The sequence below is a fragment of the Crinia signifera genome, chromosome 8 (assembly GCF_055691185.1).
Source record: "Crinia signifera chromosome 8, ASM5569118v1, whole genome shotgun sequence".
Taxonomy (NCBI): domain Eukaryota; kingdom Metazoa; phylum Chordata; class Amphibia; order Anura; family Myobatrachidae; genus Crinia; species Crinia signifera.
Window position 1 is genome coordinate 163,823,058 of NC_139224.1, and position 23,857 is coordinate 163,846,914.

The window sequence follows — 23,857 nt, forward strand, 5'->3', positions numbered from 1 at the left end:
TATGTGCATTGTCTGTGACTGTACCACCAACATCCTCTGTATTATGTGCTATGTCTGTTACTGTACTACCTACATCCTCTGTATTATGTTCATTGTCTGTTACTGTACTACCTACATCCTCTGTATTATGTGCATTGTCAGTGACTGTACCACCAACATCCTCTGTATTATGTGCATTGTCAGTTACTGTACCACCAGCATCCTCTGTATTATGTGCATTGTCTGTTACTGTACTACCTACATCCTCTGTATTATGAGCTATGTCTGTTACTGTACTACCTACATCCTCTGTATTATGTGCATTGTCTGTTACTGTACTACCTACATCCTCTGTATTATGTGCTATGTCTGTTACTGTACTACCTACATCCTCTGTATTATGAGCTATGTCTGTTACTGTACTACCTACATCCTCTGTATTATGTGCATTGTCTGTTACTGTACCACAAACATCCTCTGTATTATGTGCATTGTCTGTTACTGTACCACAAACATCCTCTGTATTATGTGCATTGTCTGTTACTGTACCACAAACATCCTCTGTATTATGTGCTATGTCTGTTACTGTACCACAAACATCCTCTGTATTATGTGCATTGTCTGTTACTGTACCACAAACATCCTCTGTATTATGTGCTATGTCTGTTACTGTACCACCTACATCCTCTGTATTATGTGCATTGTCTGTTACTGTACCACCTACATCCTCTGTATTATGTGCTATGTCTGTTACTGTACCACCTACATCCTCTGTATTATGTGCATTGTCTGTTATTGTACTACCTACATCCTCTGTATTATGTGCTATGTCTGTTACTGTACTACCTACATCCTCTGTATTATGTGCATTGTCTGTGACTGTACCACCAACATCCTCTGTATTATGTGCATTGTCTGTTACTGTACCACCTACATCCTCTGTATTATGTGCTATGTCTGTTACTGTACTACCTACATCCTCTGTATTATGTGCATTGTCTGTTATTGTACTACCTACATCCTCTGTATTATGTGCTATGTCTGTTACTGTACTACCTACATCCTTTGTATTATGTGCATTGTCTGTTATTGTACTATCTACATCCTCTGTATTATGTGCATTGTCTGTTACTGTACCACCTACATCCTCTGTATTATGTGCATTGTCTGTGACTGTACCACCAACATCCTCTGTATTATGTGCTATGTCTGTTACTGTACTACCTACATCCTCTGTATTATGTGCTATGTCTGTTACTGTACTACCTACATCCTCTGTATTATGTGCATTGTCTGTTACTGTACCACAAACATCCTCTGTATTATGTGCATTGTCTGTTACTGTACTACCTACATCCTCTGTATTATGTGCATTGTCTGTTACTGTACCACAAACATCCTCTGTATTATGTGCTATGTCTGTTACTGTACCACAAACATCCTCTGTATTATGTGCTATGTCTGTTACTGTACTACCTACATCCTCTGTATTATGTGCATTGTCTGTTACTGTACCACCTACATCCTCTGTATTATGTGCTATGTCTGTTACTGTACTACCTACATCCTCTGTATTATGTGCTATGTCTGTTACTGTACTACCTACATCCTCTGTATTATGTGCATTGTCTGTTACTGTACTAACTACATCCTCTGTATTATGTGCTATGTCTGTTACTGTACTACCTACATCCTCTGTATTATGTGCATTGTCTGTTACTGTACTACCTACATCCTCTGTATTATGTGCATTGTCTGTTATTGTACTACCTACATCCTCTGTATTATGTGCATTGTCTGTTACTGTACTATCTACATCCTCTGTATTATGTGCATTGTCTGTTACTGTACCACCAACATCCTCTGTATTATGTGCATTGTCTGTTACTGTACTACCTACATCCTCTGTATTATGTGCTATGTCTGTTACTGTACTACCTACATCCTCTGTATTATGTGCTATGTCTGTTACTGTACTACCTACATCCTCTGTATTATGTGCATTGTCTGTTACTGTACTACCTACATCCTCTGTATTATGTGCATTGTCTGTTACTGTACCACCTACATCCTCTGTATTATGTGCATTGTCTGTTACTGTACTACCTACATCCTCTGTATTATGTGCATTGTCTGTTACTGTACTACCTACATCCTCTGTATTATGTGCTATGTCTGTTACTGTACTACCTACATCCTCTGTATTATGTGCATTGTCTGTGACTGTACCACCAACATCCTCTGTATTATGTGCATTGTCTGTTACTGTACTACCTACATCCTCTGTATTATGTGCATTGTCTGTTACTGTACCACCTACATCCTCTGTATGTCTGTAAAGCGCCCTGAGTCCTGTTGCAGAAAGTGCGCTATATAAATGAAACTTAATTACTTACACTCACCATGGAGTTCACATGGGTAGGGGAGGGAGGGGGGGTGTGCAGGAGCTGAATCAGTGGGACCCAGCATTTAATGGGCGTGTCCATAAAAATGCTGGGGGCGTTCCCCTGGGAACAAGGGCGGGCCGATGACTGCACCAAGCCAGGCAGGCGGCTGCATTACTTCTTCATTTACAAAGAAACACATTGGTTTCATGACGCATCAGATTCTATCTATAGTCACGTTCATGACGCTGCACATTCTATCTATAGTCACTTTACCTTAGCCGCCAACGCCAGACCAACTTTATCGGCCTCGGCTTCCAGCGTCCGGCTGAACGGCCTCTCGAATATAAACTGTAAGAGAGGAGAAGAGGTCAGACGCTGCGGACGAGGCGACAGCTGCACAGCAATGGTTTAATGACTGAGAGATGGCTGCTGAGCGAGGTCTCTGATCGCACAGGCCGCAGTGCAGTCAGAGAATGCTACGCTCCCTGTGCTGGGAATGTTCTCAGTTACTGCGGCCATATGCAGGGACAGACAGGTCGCTGTAACTGCTGCTGAGCAGCCCCGTCAGGGACAGAGAGGTCGCTGTCACTGCTGCTGAGCAGCCCCGTCAGTCACAGAGCTGCCAATCACTCCCTGCACCAGGCAGTACAGCCAGCTGGGTCAGACAACCCCACACAGTAAGGGAGAATGTGGGCAGACAACTGCAATACGGAGGCAGGTGTAAGCAGATGGCTTCGCTGCCAGGCAGAGGAGATTGCAGCGGGGCTGAGATTGCCTTTTAGGTAGTGGTTATAATAAAGTGCGGGGTCTCAGACAATAACCGTACCATAACAGCTGCCACCAATAGGTATTCCCAACCTCAAGGCTTCAGCACATATGTACTGATTAAGTCACCTGTACTCAAGCCTGGATCGCTCTAAAACCTGGCCTGTTAGTGTGCTCTAGGGCAGGCATGTCCAAACTGTGGCCCTTCAGCTGTTGTGAAACTACACATCCCAGCATGCCTTGCCATAGTTTTAGCATTCCCTAATAGCAAAATTATGGCAAGGCATGATGGGACTTGTAGTTTTACAACAGCTGGCAGGCCATAGTTTGGACATGCCTGCCAAAATTCACATTCTGCCACACTGAATGATGCTAAATTCCGTTATGTGGTGGGAGGGGGTCTCTTTTCAAGTGTAAAGGCCCCCCGCCGCCACTTGGAATGTTTTCATCTGATGCAGAGAAATTGAATTAAATCAAATTAAAATGCAAAATGGTGGTAAAATCCACCCTCCCCAGGACCTAGACAGCAACAGATTTTACCTGGTAGATTAGAAGATGCTACTATCTGGGTCCTGGGGGAGAGGGGATGTGTGTATAGGAGAGGGGGGGTAGCTGGGCATAGGCTACACAAGACTAAGCTGCGCACATACACAGCCGCCATCGGACACACAAACATCAGCGCAGAGCTGTGGGCTAATCAGGAGATGATCGTGGGCCGCCTGTTGTCACTCATGCACTAGAGCCACATGCGGCCCCCAAACAGTTCCTGACTGGCCCGCCGCTGCTGTGTGTGTGTATATACTGAGATTATATTTATATATTATATGTATTTATTTTTTGCCATCTTCTGTTTCATTATATTATTATATGTTATTGATTTAAGTACCACATGATGTTTTGAGACCTTGGCTTTTCCTGCTAATTGGATTATTTTACTTCAAATATTACGAACAGTGGATTATCACAAGTCTATATGTCAGGGATGGTCTATAGTATCCTATAGGACAGCTGTAATACCATCTAATGGAGTCTGTCTCTCTGATATTAGATTATGAATTGATTTGGAATCAATTGCACATAATTAATCTTTCACAGTGCCACCATTTTCTTTAAATGTGTTTGCTTCGATTGTCAATATTTAATAACTATTGAATACCTATTAGCTATAATAAATTGCCTTCGCTAAGCACTCTCTCTATTTCCTGCTACAATTTAATGGACTCCGCTGCTTGCTTAGTTATCATTCGGTATTTGTTTAGTTTCACGGCGGCCGATATATCGGATGCGATATCGGCCAATATATCAGCCGCTGTGAAACTAAACAAGTACCGATCATTCTAGCAACCTGCCGCTTTCAAACCCTGTGCACTTTCTCTTCCCTGACTGCGGCGTCACTCTCTGCTGTTGTGCTTCTAGCACAATGTGGTCTGTATTTTAGCACCGATATGCAGACCAGACCTGTGATAGAAGCACCACATCAGAGAGCGGCACCGGCGGAACCATTCCCCTATGTACATTGTGTTACAGCGCCAGCCGGGCAGCCTAATGCCAAAGTCTCCTTCTTACTCCAGAAGCATTAGATTCTACATGCCAGTTGTATAACCATTGTTACATGCACATGGGCAGTATGAATGAGCACCCATAGACGTGTGTTTAGCAGCACGACAAGGGGAGCTGCATGTGTATTAGCCTAGGGGTTCTGGAACGTTTAATCAGGCCTGGACACTGCTCGGAGATCAGAATTCTGAATTTCCAATGGGATCTATTACTTCCCATATGAATGAAGCAAATATCTGTGAATCAATGGGGTCCGCCTTAAGGTGGCCATACACACGCAGATTTATCTGCAGATCTGGCTGGTTGGAGCAAAAACCTGGTTATGGATGAGAGCAAATGACAGTTGACCATTTGCTTGGAAATGCTGGAAAACTGACAAACTGTCACTCATCCATAACCATGTTTTTGTTCCAACCAGCCAGATCTGAAGATAAATCTTACTAGTGTATGGGTGCCTTTACTGCGATTGGCTAATAAGTTTTATATGATAAAAAGTAACGTGGGAGATATTTACCTCTCTTAGCTTGGACTGGACCCACTGACCGACCACGGCAAGGCTGTCCATGGGGCAGATAGCCCAAATCATGGTCAAAGAAATGAGGAAGAGGAAGTCCATAAAGTGGCTGACACTGGCCTTCTCCGCCTGCAAGGAACAGACGCCAGATGTTATTGATGGGATATTGATTAAAAGCAAAGACCCACAATTTACAGCCTTATTATTATCCTGTGTTCAGCAATCAGAAAATGATATATATCATGCGTAGGTCTGTAATCTGTGACCCGGAGTGCTGAGGCTCGGAGCAATATATTTATGTGCAATTGTTGTTATATTGATAATTGCTGCGCACGCTGTAGAACATCCCTTCTGTGTGGGCGCTTTATATGAGATGTGTGAGGTTTAGTTTAGGAACAGTTTAAGAACCAAAGTCCAACCTTCAACTAATAACGTGCTGGATATCTGACATTTATTTGCGCTTCTACTGTTAAACCATCAAGGAACCAATGTCCGTATTCCGATTCCAATTTCCAGGCTCTGCTGAAACCCGACCATCATGCGGAATGATAAAAAGGTCCGTGCAGGCCCACTAAAATAGCATCCTGCCAAATGAATGTGCAAATCGCCATTATAATAACAACACGGCCGATGTTGAGCACAATGGAGTCCTTTTTGCTACAGCGCACGCGTCAACCACGTGGTGCAGGGGTAGATCGCTAAGCACATATATACATCTGATTATGCGGCACCTGAGAATCCAGAGAATCAGCATAAGCCATAGCACACTCTTAAGCCCGTCTCCTGTGGACTCCTGTGAAACTAGCCAATGGGAGTCCAGGGGCGGGGTTAGAAAGGTGCTTTTTCATTTGTGGGAAAAGGGTTGCAGCGCCTGCAGTTCAAGGAGGTTCGGCCTCACCCGTCGTACAGCCCCGACTTTGCGCCCTGCGACTTTCACCTCTTCCAAAAGATGAAAGAGCACCGCCCGGATGTTATATAGGATTTACAGAGCAATCCAGTGCCAGCTGCCTGGGAAGTGATGCACATTACCGCGGCACTGCAGGCACAGATCTGAGCAGGGCAGTGTTTTGTCCGAATATCCCAGAGCAGGAAACCAGGACTGGTTTCTGTACAGCCTAATGCAATGCTCAGTCATTACGGACTGTGCTGCATTGTATTATCGTTAAAGAGGTTATTACCGCTCCTCTCATGCATTCAAACACAGAGACGCTACAATGACCACCGAGGCGGGATGAGATGGCTCCTGATGCCCGGAATATAACTACAAGGACATTACGGCTCCCTCCGTCATCGTTCCCTTGGACGTAGAGTCTGATCAGCGACTCTCTGCAGGCAGACAGGGAGCCCGCAGACCCGGCAAGGTCTTTTCTTCAGAGGGAGGAACGTACAAGTATTGATTCGAAGCTGGTTTATAATTCTCAACTTGCCTTGGCCAGACAGCTTGAAAATATATCATTACTATCAAATGATCCAATTACATTTTTATAGCCGGTGCCATTGCGAGGAATCACGGAGACACAGCTAATCCCTCCTCATTCAACCCCCCCCATCCCCCCATCTAGACATCAGCTCTTTAAACATCATAGACTGTGATGGAATAGGAGCTAAAAGGAGAGAAGCTCTGATTTGTGACATAGATTCACTTTAAAGATGTCACCCTAACTTGCACCAGCTCTCTAACACCCTCCTACCCTGCTGAGGACCCATCCAGGGGAACCCCAGTACTAAATCATTGAAACCACCGCCCAGGACAAACGCAGAGCTGGAGGAGCCAGGCCTAGCCTTATGTAATTGTTATGGTTTTGGTCTACCTCTATTTTATCACACATTGGGGCAGATGTATTAAGCCTTAACAAGAGATAAATGCGAGGGTGATAAAGGGCCAGATTCTATAAGCTTCAAAAGTGCTAAAATGGAGAAAGATAAAAAGCCAGCCAATCAGCTCCTACCTGCCATGCCACAGACTGTGTTTGAAAAATGTCCGGCAGGAGCTGATTGGCTGGCAGTTTATCACTTTCCATTTTATCACTTTTGAAGCTTATAGAATCTGGCCCAAAGAGAGATAAACGTCCAGCCAATCAGCTCCTTGCTGACTTTTTTCAAACACAGCCTGTAACATGGCAGTTAGCAGGTGATTAAAAAAAAAAACTATTTTGAAATCAGATTGGCAATTGGCAATTGACTATCAACGGTTACCAACAATCGGCCGGCTTGGGAGCCAGACACAGCGGCGATGTCAGATGCAGCGGATCGATGTTTTCCTTATGGGAATACATCAGAGTTGCACAGTGCACAAGCCCGGATTATTCACATACAGATCAGATCTGATCGCAGTACAAATTTGTTCGGAAAATGGGCAAAACCATGTGCACTGCAGGTGGGGCAGATGTAACATGTGCAGAGAGAGTTAGATTTGGGTGAGTTATTTTGTTTCTGTGCAGGGTAAATACTGGCTGCATTATTTTTACACTGCAATTTAGATTTCGGTTTCAACACACCCCCAACCAAATGTAACTCTCTCTGCACATGTTACATCTGCCCCACCTGCAGTGCACATGGTTTTGCCCATTTTCCAAAGAAATTTGTACTGCGATCAGATCTGAATAAAGGCCACAGTACAGAATTGGACGCACAGATTTGAAATATATGGGGCGGTTCTTGTGTAGGGACCGTGACGTAACTGGAAGTTGATTAATCAGATGCACACAGAGGTAGCATTTCATGGAACGTCGCAGGCGTATCGCTGAAAACGGTTACATACAAAGAAGCTCAACCGCTCTCGAAGGAGAACATATCGAGGCCGATAAACTGCACCAACCATATGGCTGCTGCAACTACAGATGGCGGTTCGGTTTGTGCACAACTACACACGCGGATGTTTACCAGGGAAGGGCTTTGCAGCGGCACGGACATAAAGTCTCAGTCGTGACTGCGGCAAAAGGCACAAGGACGGCCGGATCAGCCCCATGGGTGGTTTGCTGGTGATGTCCCATAGGTTTGCCATCAGTTATCGATGGGTAAAGTTTCAGTGGTGCACAGCAGTAGATGAGGCCTGAAAGAGGCGGTTTGCACGCGTGGCGACAAACCGTCAAATTTTCCCGATGGCGGTAGAATCTTCGATGGGCAACCCTATTTAAATATCTTACAGAATACGCTTCTTTGTTCATTTCAAGTACAGAGTATGGGGTGAGCGCAAAGAGGAAGAGAGGAAATCAAAATTGGATTCTGGAATAGCGGTGGGGAAAGTAATTACAGGCCTGGGAGAGGTTGGGATGTTCAGGAATGTGAATAATGTCGCGAGGAGTACGCAGCATAGAGGCTGTATACGCTACAAATGACACCGCTCCTTTACAATAGATGACCATTCAATAACAGAGCACACACACATATGTGCTTACCGTATGTTCTAGGATGGCATGGGCCAGCTCATGACCCAAAATGAAGGCGAGCTGGTTATCGTCTGCCACCGCCTCCAGCATGCCGGTAAACATAAACACCTGGCCGTTCTGTAAGACAGAAACAGAAAACAAAGCAATGAGCTGTCAGCTGCCCGCCCGCTTCCTCCTGAATGTGTACGAATGTATAAGGTTGCCCAGAGCGACCTCACATATGCTTGCACCTTCCAAATCTTTCGATGGGCGGTGACCATCGAAAGATGTGTGAGGTTCCCCCTGGCCTGCGAATGGATATTACTGAGTAATGGATATTACTGTGTAATACGCTTGCAAATGGGTGGCCACAGCCAACCATTCGCAAGGCTGGGTTTGGTGGACTCGCAAGGCTGCGAATTCGCATCCGAGAGAATAACCCCCTCAGTGCGGTGCAGAACAGGTGCTGTAAGCACGAGGCGAGGGATGGAGTGGCGTAACCAAGGTGACCACAACCGTTTGGTGAAATTTACATCTCTAACATGTGAGGGGAGGTGTTCGCTAACACACCCCTTCGCGTGCAGCTGAACGGGAGTGAAATCCTTCGATGGTCGCAGACCATCGAATGATTTTTCTTCCCTTCGGTAATAAAAGTCAATCTGGACTAGTTTTTATTCCGGACGCTATCTGGCGAATTTGGGGCGCTGACATCATGTGACATCAGTCGCCTGTCCCGAGCAGGCATCACCACGCCTACGTTCTTTGGGGAAGCTCATAAAACGCTGATCTTTCCCCTGCTGCCATCCTCCGGCCCTCCGTTCCCAGGGCAAATGGACCGGCGACTGTGATACTAGTCCGAAGCTGTTTGCTACCGGGGATTGTACATGCGCATAATCACGCATACCGAACATCGGGGACGGGCCTGAATTCATACCCATACAAACGAATCTGAATGGGCCCCTACTGCAGTCATGTTAAACAGACCTTCTAGTCGCACTTAGGGCCTAATTCAACCTGGTTCGCTAATGTGAGAATTTGCAGGGAACTGCGAGGAGGAAGTCGCCACCCAGACAGAGAAAACTCCCCTCGCTAAACTGCGAGAGAATTACAAATGGATCCCTAATCGTCATCCATTCCCAGATCCATACGCAATTCCCGGATCATCGGCGAGTTCTTCCCGACTGAGCGATTCCGAATAGGTCTGAGGCCAGTAATCTGCGACGGGCTGGAAGTGGTCAGCGCTGATGTCTCAGACCCTGCACACAACCTCCCGGCCACGCCTGCGATTTATTCCCACACACCCAGAAAGCTGCCAAAGTCGCTACCTGTCAGTCACTCTCCGGCCATATTGCGTTTACGATCCATAAGCATTTTCAGTTGCTATTTCAGTCATTCGATAATCGCTACCTTTGCTAATTCCCCGATTAGCGATCCATGCTGAATTAGACCCTTAGTCATGAACACGTTTAAAAACATCGGGTGTCTCTCTGTGCATTTATATTACAATGATATGCAGCATGCCTACATTCAGTGTGTGACTGCGGCTGTATTTGCATCCAAAATGTTACTGTACATTTTCCAGTATATTCAGATAAAGCCGCAGTCACTCACATAATATAAGCATGCCGCATATCATTTTAATCAGTCATAGCCGCATAGCGTTTTTTGGGGAACGCACAGAAAGATGACCGGTGCTCAGGGGCACAACAATACAATTTAGCAGAGGTTTCACAATATCCAAATGTAACATAAATGCCCAGTTTATGTTCCAGGGGACGAATCGCTCTCCGGAAAAGCATTCCACGCTCTGGATTTACAAGGGACGATTCTGCATTTCTCACCGGCAGCACGAAGGCGTTAATGAGCGGCTTGTCCACCACGTGAATGACCCACTCAATCTTGGACACCTCGGGCAGGTCACTGTTGCAGGAGATAAGATGGTCTACAATTTTCTGCACCAGCTGATAACGGGCATCCTCCTTCGGAAGCATTATGTCCTTAAACTCTTCAATCAGCTGAAAAGGTAACACAAGAGATACCTAGAATCTGGAGAAGGCAAAGCTCAGCATTTTTCACACTTTAATCCCAGGCTTATTTTAAAATGTCATATCTGTTCCGGGCTGGGAGTAACCGGTGATTCCCGCTCCTGTGAACTAGGGGGGGACCCTGAAAGGATACACTGCACTGCACTGTCAAAGTCAGTTTATCTTCGAGAGGAAATTAAAATAGGGGACGGGAGATTTGCTGCGTTTGGAAAATCCGCTGCACGCGGCAATGTATTCTGTCATACGGACAGAAAGGGAATGAATAGAAATAATTGGTTTTATTGTTGGGTGCGGGAGATAATCCGCCGTACGCACACACGCACACACACACACACACACACACACACACACACACACACTAGCCAGTAACGTATTCACCTTTCTAGCAAAGGAAAACACAGATGGGCCGATTCAGGAACGCTCGTAGCGATCCGAAATCGGCGCCAGCCCCGATAGTCGGGGTTTGCGCTTGAGCAATTCTGCGCATGTGCAAACCCCAGGCCCCGGACGGCTTCGAAGTGTTACACACTTGCCGGGCTGTTCGTTGCGAGGAGCGGGGTGGAAAGGGGGCAGGACTAACAGTTCATGGGTGTTTCCAAGACATGCTGGGCGTTTCCATCGGGACTTGGGCGGTGGGTGGCTGACAACACATGATATCAGCGCCCGCCCCCTCTTCCATCCATATGAAAAAACGCCAGGTCAGACGGACGTTTATTTCCGAAGTAGAGAAAAATCATTCGATGGTAAACGACATCGATAGTTTCTCTGCCCTTCAACTGCAAGTGAGGGGATGTGTTCGCCTATATCCCCTCACATGGTACTGAGGGGATTCGGCGTCAGCCGGGTGGGGGCGGACATTCGTCCGGACAGCATTTCAGGGCTCGGTAAGACGACCACTGCTTAGCGAGAATTAGCTGAATAAGGCCTAGAATTTCCGCTATAAAAAACGATGGTGTGCCCCGACTTCTAAATATCATTCATCAGCCATGTCCTTCCGTAGCCCTGTCTAATAACACTTTGATCAGTCTGGCACAAGAAGGGCAAATGAAAATGAAATAATATAAATCGGACGCTATGGGATCGAGATCCTTTGGGGACGGCCCAATTATCTCGGCAAACAGGCCTTTATCCTTTGACAGATTCCATCTTTATCCTTTGACAGATTCCATTACGAAACGTGTGCCCTGTCCGCAAATACCGTTCCCGTGTGCTGCTCGCATCAGTTCTGTGGACCCCCGACTGAGATTATTGAAAGACACAGCGGGAATCATTCTTCAAGACAGAAATTGCCACACACATAAATAGCTTTAGCCGAGCAATTTAAGCCCAGCTAGCGATATGAACCGTTCTGCGAAGAGGAGAGCGGCAGAAATTGGGGGTCGCTGTATTTTGAGCATTTATACAAGAACAAAACAAAAACAAAAATAGACCAAATGTAATAAGTTAAAACAGGATGAATGTTCTTCACATTTCCCAAAGTATCGTCAAAATATAGGGACTGATTAATGCCTGACTGACCGCCGCCTCGCTCCAGTGAAAACCCGCCTTGCAAATGAACGTGCTCGCTGAGAGGTGTACGGCTGCACAACCGTTCGCACCCAAGCGAATGTGTACGAATCCCATTGGAAGCTGCTCACCATGGAATGATTTGTACACAGGGTGTTCTAGGAGCCAGACACATAGGGGGAAATTTACCAATATGAAAAACCTAGTTTTTCGTATTGGTTGTTTCCCTACGACTGCATACGACTGTTTAAGTCGTATGCAAAGTCGTGTTCCGGAGGGGGATTTACAAAGCAGTCAGATACGACTGCTTTGTAACCCTCCGATGGTGTAATGATTCGTATTAGCGGCCGTATATACGGCCGCTAATACGAATTATTTCTAGCAGTCTGCACGGATCAAGTCAGATCCGTGCAGGCTGCAAGGTGTAAAAAAAATAGAAAAATAAATAAATAAAAAAAAAAAACGGCGTGGGGTCCCCCCCACAGCCATAACCAGCACCAGGCTGAAGGAGCCGGGGCCGGTAATTAAAAATCAGGGAGCCCGACAAATAGGGGTTCCCCGATTTTTAACAACCAGCCCCAGGCTCCAGGTCCGGGGCTGGTTCCCAAAATACGGGGGACAAAATGAGTAGGGGTCCCCCGTATTTTAAGAACCAGCCCCAGGCACAACCAGCCGGCAGGGTAATGTCACAGCCGGGGGACACTTATAATATAAGGTCCCGCGGCCAAAACATTCTCCCTACCGACCAGTCAGCCTGGCCAGGGGCCCTGGGGGAGTGGGGACCCCCCCAATAAAGGGGTCCCCCCCCTCCAGGACTTACCTGACCAGGCTGAAGCCTGGTGCTGTCCTCGATGCCCCTGGGCGGTGGGCATCGAGCTGATAAATGTTGTAAAAAATAGATAAACCATTGTTTTTTACTGTGGCACTACAAGTGCCAGCAAGCCTCCCCAGCAAGCTGGGACTTGGAGAACCACAAGTCCCAGCCTGCTGGGCATTAAAGGGCCCGCTGGCACTTGTAGTTCTACAGTTAAAAAAATAGTGCACAAAACACACTGACACACTTTTAAAATAAAACTTTATTACACACAAAGCCCACACACACTAATACTTACCTATCTTCTCTCCGTAGGTAGCCCTGATGTCCTGTGTCGGCGTCTTCTGGTCCTGTGTCGTCTTCTTCCTCCATGTCGACGTCGCTGTCGGCGATGGTGTCCCCGTCCGGATCCGAAGAAATCCATTTGGGAAGCTGTGGAAGGAAACCATACTCACCTGTCCCAGCGCGACGTAGTCCAGGTAAGGGTCTTTGCAAAAAAATAAACCGAAAACCCCGAAACCAAACCGGACACGACGGAGACGCACGGTGTGTTTACATCGTGCGGCTCCGCCTCCCGAATGCCGCTATTGGCCGCCTTGCGGCCTAGCGGCCAATAGCGGCATTCGGGAGGCGGAGCCGCACGATGTAAACACACCGTGCGTCTCCGTCGTGTCCGGTTTGGTTTCGGGGTTTTCGGTTTATTTTTTTGCAAAGACCCTTACCTGGACTACGTCGCGCTGGGACAGGTGAGTATGGTTTCCTTCCACAGCTTCCCAAATGGATTTCTTCGGATCCGGACGGGGACACCATCGCCGACAGCGACGTCGACATGGAGGAAGAAGACGACACAGGACCAGAAGACGCCGACACAGGACATCAGGGCTACCTACGGAGAGAAGATAGGTAAGTATTAGTGTGTGTGGGCTTTGTGTGTAATACAGTTTTATTTTAAAAGTGTGTCAGTGTGTTTTGTGCACTATTTTTTTAACTGTAGAACTACAAGTGCCAGCGGGCCCTTTAATGCCCAGCAGGCTGGGACTTGTGGTTCTCCAAGTCCCAGCTTGCTGGGGAGGCTTGCTGGCACTTGTAGTGCCACAGTAAAAAACAATGGTTTATCTATTTTTTACAACATTTATCAGCTCGATGCCCACCGCCCAGGGGCATCGAGGACAGCACCAGGCTTCAGCCTGGTCAGGTAAGTCCTGGAGGGGGGGGACCCCTTTATTGGGGGGGTCCCCACTCCCCCAGGGCCCCTGGCCAGGCTGACTGGTCGGTAGGGAGAATGTTTTGGCCGCGGGACCTTATATTATAAGTGTCCCCCGGCTGTGACATTACCCTGCCGGCTGGTTGTGCCTGGGGCTGGTTCTTAAAATACGGGGGACCCCTACTCATTTTGTCCCCCGTATTTTGGGAACCAGCCCCGGACCTGGAGCCTGGGGCTGGTTGTTAAAAATCGGGGAACCCCTATTTGTCGGGCTCCCTGATTTTTAATTACCGGCCCCGGCTCCTTCAGCCTGGTGCTGGTTATGGCTGTGGGGGGGACCCCACGCCGTTTTTTTTTTTTATTTATTTATTTTTCTATTTTTTTTACACTGAAGCCTGCACGGATCTGACTGATACGTGCAGGCTAAAACGCAAATAGAACAGGAAAATGGTGTTCTATTTTCCTGTCGTATTTGCGTGGGTGTTTCACACCACTAAGCAGCCGTATTGTCAGTACGGCTGCTTAGTAAATCAGAAACCACCATTCTTTTGAATGGTGATTTCTGTCGTATTCTATCGATGGTGTAGACATTCGTATTTGTAACTACAAATACGAATGTTCCATCTTTAGGACTACGAATTGTTGTATTTTTGGGATTGTAAATCCCGAAAATACAAATTCGTAAAAAAAAGGTGTATTTCTCCCTACGAATACACCTTTTTTCTACGAATCCATTTTGGTAAATGTCCCCCATAGTGCCAGTTACCTACATGCTAGATGCCAGGGGCTGATGCACTTTGCCCCGGGGGGGTTGGGGGAATACCCTCCTCACTATTACCATGCACGGCAATGACAACAGCTGGGCAGAGCGGTGGAAAACCCAACCGGCTGTATCAGAGCAGGTCCATGGCACAGCTATTTCAAAACTCGAGGCAACTTGCTAGCCAATTAGAGCTTGTGGTCAGACAGCCAATCAGGAGCTACCACTGCCGCTCCTGACTGGCTGGTGATTGCCTCGTGAGCCGTCTGGAGGTTTGAAATAGCCGTGCCATTGACTTGCTCTGATACAGCCAGGTAGGTTGTCCACCACTCTGCCCAGCTGTTGCCATTAATGCAAGCGCACCACTCTGCCCGGCTTGATCTGCTTCCCAGGAAATCTGGTCAACAGGAAGGAGTATCTGGTCACCATGGCGATCTGGCCTCCGGGTTTTGTCGAGCCCTGATATAAAATATGATCTTGAATAAAAGACCCAAGAATTAGCTTTTTTTAACTAGAGGACTTAATTCCTGCATCATTCATAATGCACTAAAGGGAACCTCCAGCTCCTTTATTAGCACATTAGGGTCCTGCTGTTTTTACTAGTTTGGACTTGAAAAATGCCATTTTCTCCCCCCTTTGTTTTAGGACTAGTTGTTTCAGAAGTCATTAGCGGTTCATCAAGGAGAACTGGTAACAGCTGGCGCCTAGCAACTCAAATACAACATCCATTTTCTATGCCTTAAGTAGATGGCAGCTTCACCCGCTGTGGGTCTCAGACTGGCATGGACAATATTAACTCCGGTACAAAGAGAAAACTACGGGTGTTGAAGAGGACACTGGACAGGGGGAAGAACATATGCATGGAGGTAATAGAGGCCCTGTAATACCGATATCGGGCAAATGGCACCAACACTACAGCGTGTGGACTCAATACGGGAGCGATGGTGTCATCATCGGGTATGGCTAATAGCGCAGCCAGAAGGTGACTGTAGAAAACACTACAATAAAGGGAGAGCTTGGGGCAAAACCAGCACCACCGCAAGCACTGGACACGCCCCCATTAGTGTGCGCTAACTCCTCCCCTCACATGTATCCGCTAGCAGAATAAATCATTAGATGATCACCAACCATCGAATGAATTCTCCTGCCGGGATATGGTCATTGGGTTACAAGCATGTTGGTCGACACGATTAGCAGGGTTCGCAAAAACACGCTATACCGCGTATTTAACTCCAAATTGGCACCCGAGGACTCAGTTTCTAAAACTGAAGGAGTCCCCGGGGACACGCTGTGCCGCAGCCGAGAGCTGCCCAATCACTGGAGCGGCTGCCGGTACCCAATCATTGTGCCGGCAGCCAATCACAGGTGGCTTGTTTTACACGTCGCTGCACAGGTTTCACTGAGTGTGCGGCTGTGCGCTCCTCCGCCACCCCCACCACGCTGTTTACGTAAGTACAGTCTGTCTGCTGCTGAGAGCAGAGGTGGAACAGGGCTGGATGGGATGCACCTGTAACAGCTGAAAGCCGCTCTCAGCAGGAGAGGTGAGCGGGCCGTCTGCGCGGCGGGGGACTGGATGTGGCTAGAAGAGCAGCACCTCAGCTATTTCAGCCGCATCTCACCCCCCTCCGCGCAGACAGCCCGCTCACCTTCTCTGCTGAGCGCCTTGGCAGCATTTCCAGCCCCCTGGACAACGAGCATGAACTGCCCCCCTGGGAAAAATGCATAAAATGCCCCCTTTGCAACAAGCATAAAATGCCCCCCCCCTTTGCAACCAGCATAACTCATGCAACCAGCATGTAGGTAAGCAGCACTTATCTGGTTTAATATGTACTGGGCATAACGGTGTGTGCTATAATGTGTACTGGGCATAACTGTGTGCCATAATGTGTACTGGGCATAACGGTGTGTGCTATAATGTGTACTGGGCACTGTCCCTGTTTTCAGATTTATATAGTTTCTAGTATATATGTACCTTTATGCGAGTGGGCCAATTGATACTTCCCCCCCGACCCACATGTGCCATGCTGGGGAGAAGGGGAGAGGAGGCTTTATTCCGTTGGGACCCAGAAAAGGTCAGGTAGGACCCCAATTTTTAGAAGTGAAGGGTCCCCGGGACCCACTTTTTTGGGTGGTTTTCGCGAACACTGGATTAGGTCGACATGAAGGAAGGTTGACATGGGTTAGGTCGACAGGGTCATTAGGTCGACAGTCAAAAAGACCGACATGGGGTTTTTCACTTTTTTTTGAGCCGACAGGCGGTATTTCATGCCCTACCATCTATGGTGTGGAGGGAGAATAAAATAGTGTGATGAGCGTATCGGTGCACCGTGCCCGAAGAATTTCGAGCACAGTGAGATTTGCGAGGGGACGCGGTGCTTCGTTTCAGTGTCCATGTCAACTGCCCATGTCGACCTTTGACCCTGTCGACCTTACCCATGTCGATCAACATGCTGGTGACCTAATGATCCACACCCCTCCTGCCTTCGGAAATAAAAGTCAATCTGAACTGACTTCCTTCAGTTTCCGCTGGAAAGGGGGCAGGCGATGATGTCCTGTGATGTGCGCTGCCCGCAACAGGAATCGGCTCATCTGCATTCCCTTGGTTCAGCCTCTGCATGCCCCCCTGCTCTTCCCATACAAACACCTCGGCGACTGTCACAGTACAGCAGCCTTGCACTAGTGCAAATTCGGTCCCCAGAGCGATCGTGTTGCAAAGTTCATTAGTGTACTACTGGATGCTAGTGATATCGATTGGTTCGATGCGACAACGTCAGCTTAAGGTTTGGTACACACACAATCTACAAAATGGCAATTAATACCGGAAGCAGATTTCGGATTCAAAATAATGTTAAACAAACAGACCCCAAATTATGATTTACATAAAAATAATGGAAATGGCGCACAAGTTAGCAGGCATCGCGGCATTGTGGCCATTTAAAGCTGGCGCCATACTCACACTCTCGTACTCCAGTGTAGTCAGCAGGTCATAGTGTTCCTTCCTGAACACAAGGAGTCTGCTGCGCCCGGTGATCGGCGTTTCTTCCAGATTGGTGAAGTAGAAGAGGATGATGACGGATCCCAGGGCGGCAGCGCTGAAAGACAATTTCCACTTATTCTCCCTGACGCTCTGTTTGAATAGCTGGCGTTTGTTTGCAGGGAGAGCCCGCCACCACTTCCGTACACTCCTAGAATCCAATGCACAAGACACACGATTAACTGCAGATGCACAAATACACAATGGGAATCTAGAAGACGTCGCTGAGACAGTATTCGCTCCAATGGGTGCGAGTCGACCACTGAAGGTCGATACAAATGTTAGGTTGACAATGGCATGGTTGACAGCCAAAGGGGGGTATTCAATCTCCAGGCCGCTATTTCCGATGGGGGAAATAGCGGCGGGGCCCTATTCAATGCTATCTTCCCCGACAGCATTGAACAGGGATCTCAGCAGAACTTCACCAGCAGTCGGGCACGTTCTGCCGAGAACGGACGGGAATTGCGGAGCTCCAGGCCGCAGCTTGAGGATTTACAGCCGTAACTCGTGGCCACGCCCCCATATTGACCTAGTGAAAGTATCCCGTTCTACTCAGACATTGAAATATATAAATTATTACTTGGTTTGGTCACCGGCTAGTCACGAATATCAAGTTAATTGAGTTTGTATAATTTCACAATTACTCGATTTCAAATGTCCTACATCGAGGTTGGCTAAGTGACCCAGATGTTTGGGGCTGGCTTGAGGACTGAAGGTTACATACGCATGACCAATCAGAGTCGTCGTCACCCACCTCTCCACCCAGAAAAAGAAAGGTCACTTAGACTGAAGAGCCAATGGAAAAACGACCAGCTTGAGCAGGCTCTCTTGTACGTATCCCAAAATTCCTAATAAGATGACATACAGCTGTTTATACTGTCTTATGGCTGAAATAAAGCACTTCTAATTTCTGCTTCAAACTATCATCTTCTTTGAATCATCAAAAACAGACTACAGTCTACACTACAGCTGACATAAGGCAGCTCTCTGCATCGCAGGGATATCCCTGACCGACTGCTGTAGTACAATGGTGGTTGCCTGGAACCTGTGTCCTTAGAACCTGTTCACGAATGTCTCTGAAAGTACCCAAATCACAGGAGCATTTAGGAAGAGTTGTCATAGCGCCCGTCATACCGTCACTCTGGAATGTTTCATAGGGACCATCGGAACAGACAATAAAATAGTTTTTCAAAAGCTTTCTATGACCCTACCTCATGTATACCTTGTACCCAGAACCCTAAGTATATATATGGTCCCATATATCTGACCCTCCCCTACCTTTCTATTTCTTATATACTTCCAGCATCGCATTCCCTAATATTGTCCAAGTTCCACAACAGCCTATTCCCAACTAGGTGATTCATCGCGCCCTACAGGTGCTCTTCACACCGTCGTAAGGGGCTGCGCCCCCTTAATTTGTGAACATTTGTATATGAGAAAGATGGTTAGAATTGTATGAAAGATGCCTGTATTGCAACTTGAGTTATAGGCGAAATGTGTTAAATAGAGAGCATATGATGTGGAAGGGGGTGTGTATTGTATTGTTTAATTAAAAAGCGGTTACAGAGTAAGATGTACATTGATAGTGTGGATGGTACAGTGACATTTGTGGGTGTGTGTGGGGGGGGGGGGCTGTGTGTGCATGTTGTTTAGGTGTGTGTGTGTGCGCGCGCGCGCGTGCGTGCGTGTGTGTGTGTGTGTGTGTGTGTGCAATAGTATAGTAGGGTGTTTTTGAGTCAGTGGCTCCCCACTGGCGGAGGTCACGACACAGGAAAACAGGAGGCTGGGTAGTGATAGGGGTGTGTGGGAATAAGGGGGACTAAAGAGGAGGGTGGGAGACACTGTGCAGCTTCTGCCAGTGGGTGGGGGTCCAGCGTGGCAGTACAGGAGTACAGGATGGTGGCCCTTAGTCAGTGTCTCCTCCTACTGGGTGGGAGTTAGGGTGCATGAGAGCAGGAGGCTGGGCTATGAGGCATGATAGGGGCATGTGGGCAACACAGCGTCAGCGACTCCCCAGTGGTGGAAGTTACGGTTCAGGAGAGCAGGAAGCTGGGTAGTGATAGGGGTGTGGGCATATGGGGGGGGGGGGGGGAGGCGCGGTGGGTTGCCGCGAATCGCAGAAGGGGGGGTGCCGCGAATCGCGGGGGGGTCACTGCGAATCGTGGGAGGGGGGGTCACGGGGTGGGTGCCGCAAATCACGGGAGGGGGGGGTCGCGGGAGGTGGGTGCCGCGGTTGCGGGGTTGCCGCGAATCGCGGGATGGGGGGCTGCGAATCGCGCATGGGGGGGGGGCAGGGGGCGCTCACCTGGTGGCTGTGGAGTAGGTTCCTGGGCAACATGGGGAGGCAGAGGGTGTCTGGCACTGTGGGCTCACTGGGTTGGTTCTCTGTCATGTGAGTCAGAGGCTCCACCCAGCGTTACAGACACACTCACACACTTTGAGTGACAGATGTAGCCAAATAAGAGATGGACACCCAGCTCTCCTGTGATACTGCTGGAGCCTCCATAAAAGACTATGGCCATATACATTGCTCCATAGAATATAACTTGCCAAAGGCTTGCTACCTTGTCAATATGCACATCCTGCCATCCTGTATCTGAACATATTGTGCTGTCTGCACATAAATATAATGTAACACCAGCTTGTCCATCTAGACAAGCCATATCACGGGAATACTAAACAAATATGCCAGTAGCAATTGCTAGTGGCTGATCCAGTGGAGGGGCTGCAGCACAGTCCAAAAGTCAAATTGTGGAGCTGCACCAACTGCCAGTGAGTCCCGGCCGGCAGTGTTTGGGGTAGCAGTTGGTATAGCATCTTCATTTTCATTTTGAACTGCCCCACCTCTGGAGCCGCCACTGGGAGTGGCGTAAAACGGTCTTCCATTGGAAATAAGATTCAATTGTCCAGTTGTCATTACAAACGCAATAACTTATTTTTTTTTCATTTGAATTAAGAAAAACAGATAAGACGTAAGTACCTGACCTGCCAAGGATGATTGCTAATAGTTTCTGTACTGGTTTGATTAAGAGCCAGACGTGGGGCGGTAGCAGGACATTGCGCCGTGCGGAGGTGTGGATGTTTTTGGTGCAGGTCAGGTGGCATGTTGGTACGGTTAAAGTTCCACGCATCCTTGGAAACAAAACAGAGTTCCGCATAGGATTAGGATTCCGCTTCCCATAAACTGCATCGTTCAGTCCATGACTTCCATCCGACTTGTTCCCACCAGTCTGGGATCTGATATATGAAGATGGTGAATGCGGTCTGTAGTACACAAACGTCTGACGTGCCACCTTACAGTTATTGCTCTTCATGGTAGCTGTCTCTGCATACAAGGAAGCTCTGCAGGAAACCATCCTGGGAGAGATCAGCCTGTGCAGGAATAAGATCTTCTGCCTGGAGGTCATCAGGTGACGGGCGGCCTCCATCTTTGTCTAGAAGCAATTTGATCAAAATTATTTAAAAAAAACAATAATGATTAAAAAAATAACAAGGTTTTCCCAATCTGCCTAAAACATTACTTATTACATCATTAGTATAATGACAACCACTGAGTCCAAGCGGTAGATTTAATGCTGCTTTCACACCGCAAAACCCGCTTAGACCCAGTATTTAAAACGTTTCTTAAAACGGGTCAGAGCAAGTTAAAACCCCTTTCACACCGCACCTAAATACCGGGTCTCCAGCAGGTTTGCGGTGCTAAAGCAGCAGGAGAACAGGACACGACACACAGTAGCTATGAGACAGGCTGCTGGTGTCACCACGGTCAGACTGAGAGGAGCGCAATAGCAAACAGGAAGCAGCATCCCTGGCATGGCTACAGGCAGGTGGCAATACCCACACGCTGCCCTGCTCACTACAGATCCCTGATGGACGGAGCGTGCATATGTTATGAGCGGGTCCTGCTCATGACATATGCATATATAATGAGCATGTCCCGCTCATTACATATGTGCATATTTAATGAGCGGATTCCGCTCATTAAACATGCACTGCGCTGGGTCCCCTCTCATTAAATATGCACGGAGCGGGACCAATAGTGCTCACTGTTGCCTGGGGACCATTTCAGACCCGTTCAGAGTGCAAAATAAAACGGTCTGAAACGGGTAGGACCCTGTCTGAAAGGGGCATTAGCTGTGGCTTTTCAATCGGTGGTTCTGACCAATGAATTTCAAATGGCAATAGCAACTCATGCTAAATTAGGATGTTTTTTCTTTAAATTACTATTATGGGTTGAAGATGGGGTTATTTATTTTACACATGGGTGATGACCCGGGTTATTCCTGGGTCATCACCCTTTAAACAAGACCTTGATCTTCCAGCTTTCTGTGGGCACTTGAAGATGATGTCATATTTAAACACTACTGTTCAAAGCCAATATCGTTCTTTTAGGCGTGATCCAGATCATCAACCCAGGTTGCAAGTCCTAAGGAAAACCCCGATATTGGCCAGGGTCACAGACCTGGGACGGTCGACTCATTCATAAGCTGGACCCGGGTTGATGCGCGTTCACACGCAAAAACACGTTTTTTGGCTTATGTCTAAAAGGGGCATTAATAGGATTTTGAAAAATTAATAAAAAAATATCCATTTTTAAAAACCTGCAGTGCTTTCCACATTGCCAATAACAGCCTTCTACATGGTCCTGCTACATCAGTTGACACAAAAATATTTAGAGTATAGGCTGGGCTGGCTCTACCATTAGGCAGCAGCCTGGAGGCTCCAGAATCTGGGGGTGCCCTGAATCTGACTTTCACAAAATTAAGGATGAATCTGGGAGAGGAATCCTTGTTGAACATGTAAGACACCACCTCCACACGTTCCCATAAGGTGGTGGAAAGACAGTATTAGTGTGTGGGTGGTGGTGGAGGCACTGAGCTGAAGTTTTGCCTAGGGTGCCAAATACCTTGCACCGGTCCTGTGTACAGGATGTTTTCCCCATTTCTTTATGCAATTCATCAGGACACATATTGTAGACAAGTCATGCAACCTCTCGATGAGTACCAAAAACTGGCATTTTGTAAGTGCGTGTGCATTCGTTTTAACATGCACGTTTCATGAATGAAACACTCACCGAGTTCGACTGACCCCAAGTATCTCGCCCTACACGGAATGTATAGTAAGTCCTTCCGGCCAAAGGTGTTCAAGGCATGCTGGTACTTACAGTTCTACGCTCGGTTACAGAAGCAGCCCTGATGGTGGTGCAGTGTTAGAACATGTATAACACCTCTCTGGCTGCAGGACAGGGGTTCTCAAACTCAGTCCTCAGGACCCCACACAGTTCACGTTTTCCAGGTCACCCGGCAGGTGCACAGGCGCATTCATTACTCATTGACACATTTTAAAAGATCCACAGGTGGTGCTAATTATTTAAATCGTGATTCTGTGAGGAGACCTGCAAACCATGCACCGTGTGGGGTCCTGAGGACCGAGTTTGACAACCTGTGCTCTAGTCTAGGACACGACACAGGCTCTTGAAGTACTAGTAGTCCCAGCATCAGTCCCAGACAGTTGCTGTGGTTATAAACAATGCAGTTTAAGGACAAAGACCAGGACCATGTATGTAATAATCCCACAGCACACAGTGCCCATGGCTACTCACCACAACTCCGCAGCCAGAAGGACAAATCAGGATCACTAGCCTAATCCCCACATTTACTGACCAGTCACTGACACCATATTGACAGAAACAACCGAGGACATGCACAGGAGCAGCGCAGCTGGGAGAGAACCCATGGCGGCGGCCATCTTGGTACACCCTCCCCCAGCAGCCACTGATTTAAGCATAGCAAAAGTTTGCCTGTTACCATGGCATCACCTAATCTACACATCCGCTCGCCATCCTACGGCTGAAATGATTTCATTAAAAGATTTATCTTCGGGTGGGTGTACAAAGATGGCCGCCGCGTCGCCTTCACTTGTAT

General features: G+C 47.6%; 1 protein-coding gene across 3 annotated transcripts in view; it reads right to left on the reverse strand.

The window, feature by feature from the left end:
• Positions 1 to 23,840, reverse strand: part of OMA1 (OMA1 zinc metallopeptidase) — an 80,375-nt gene extending 56,535 nt beyond the window's left edge. Inside the window, exons 1-7 of one of the 3 annotated variants that reach the window (XM_083157614.1) lie at positions 23,536 to 23,840; positions 20,919 to 21,367; positions 17,856 to 18,084; positions 10,412 to 10,585; positions 8,601 to 8,708; positions 5,203 to 5,331; positions 2,640 to 2,714 (exon numbers count right to left, since the gene is read on the reverse strand). In XM_083157614.1, the coding sequence (XP_083013740.1) occupies positions 2,640 to 2,714; positions 5,203 to 5,331; positions 8,601 to 8,708; positions 10,412 to 10,585; positions 17,856 to 18,084; positions 20,919 to 21,361 (1,158 nt within the window). In that variant the 5' untranslated portion in view covers positions 21,362 to 21,367; positions 23,536 to 23,840. Of the gene's footprint in view, positions 1 to 2,639; positions 2,715 to 5,202; positions 5,332 to 8,600; positions 8,709 to 10,411; positions 10,586 to 17,855; positions 18,085 to 20,913; positions 21,405 to 23,535 lie in introns of those variants that run through there. The other 2 variants (XM_083157615.1, XM_083157616.1) reach the window with 2 other exon arrangements.
• Positions 23,841 to 23,857: the final 17 nt, after the last annotated feature.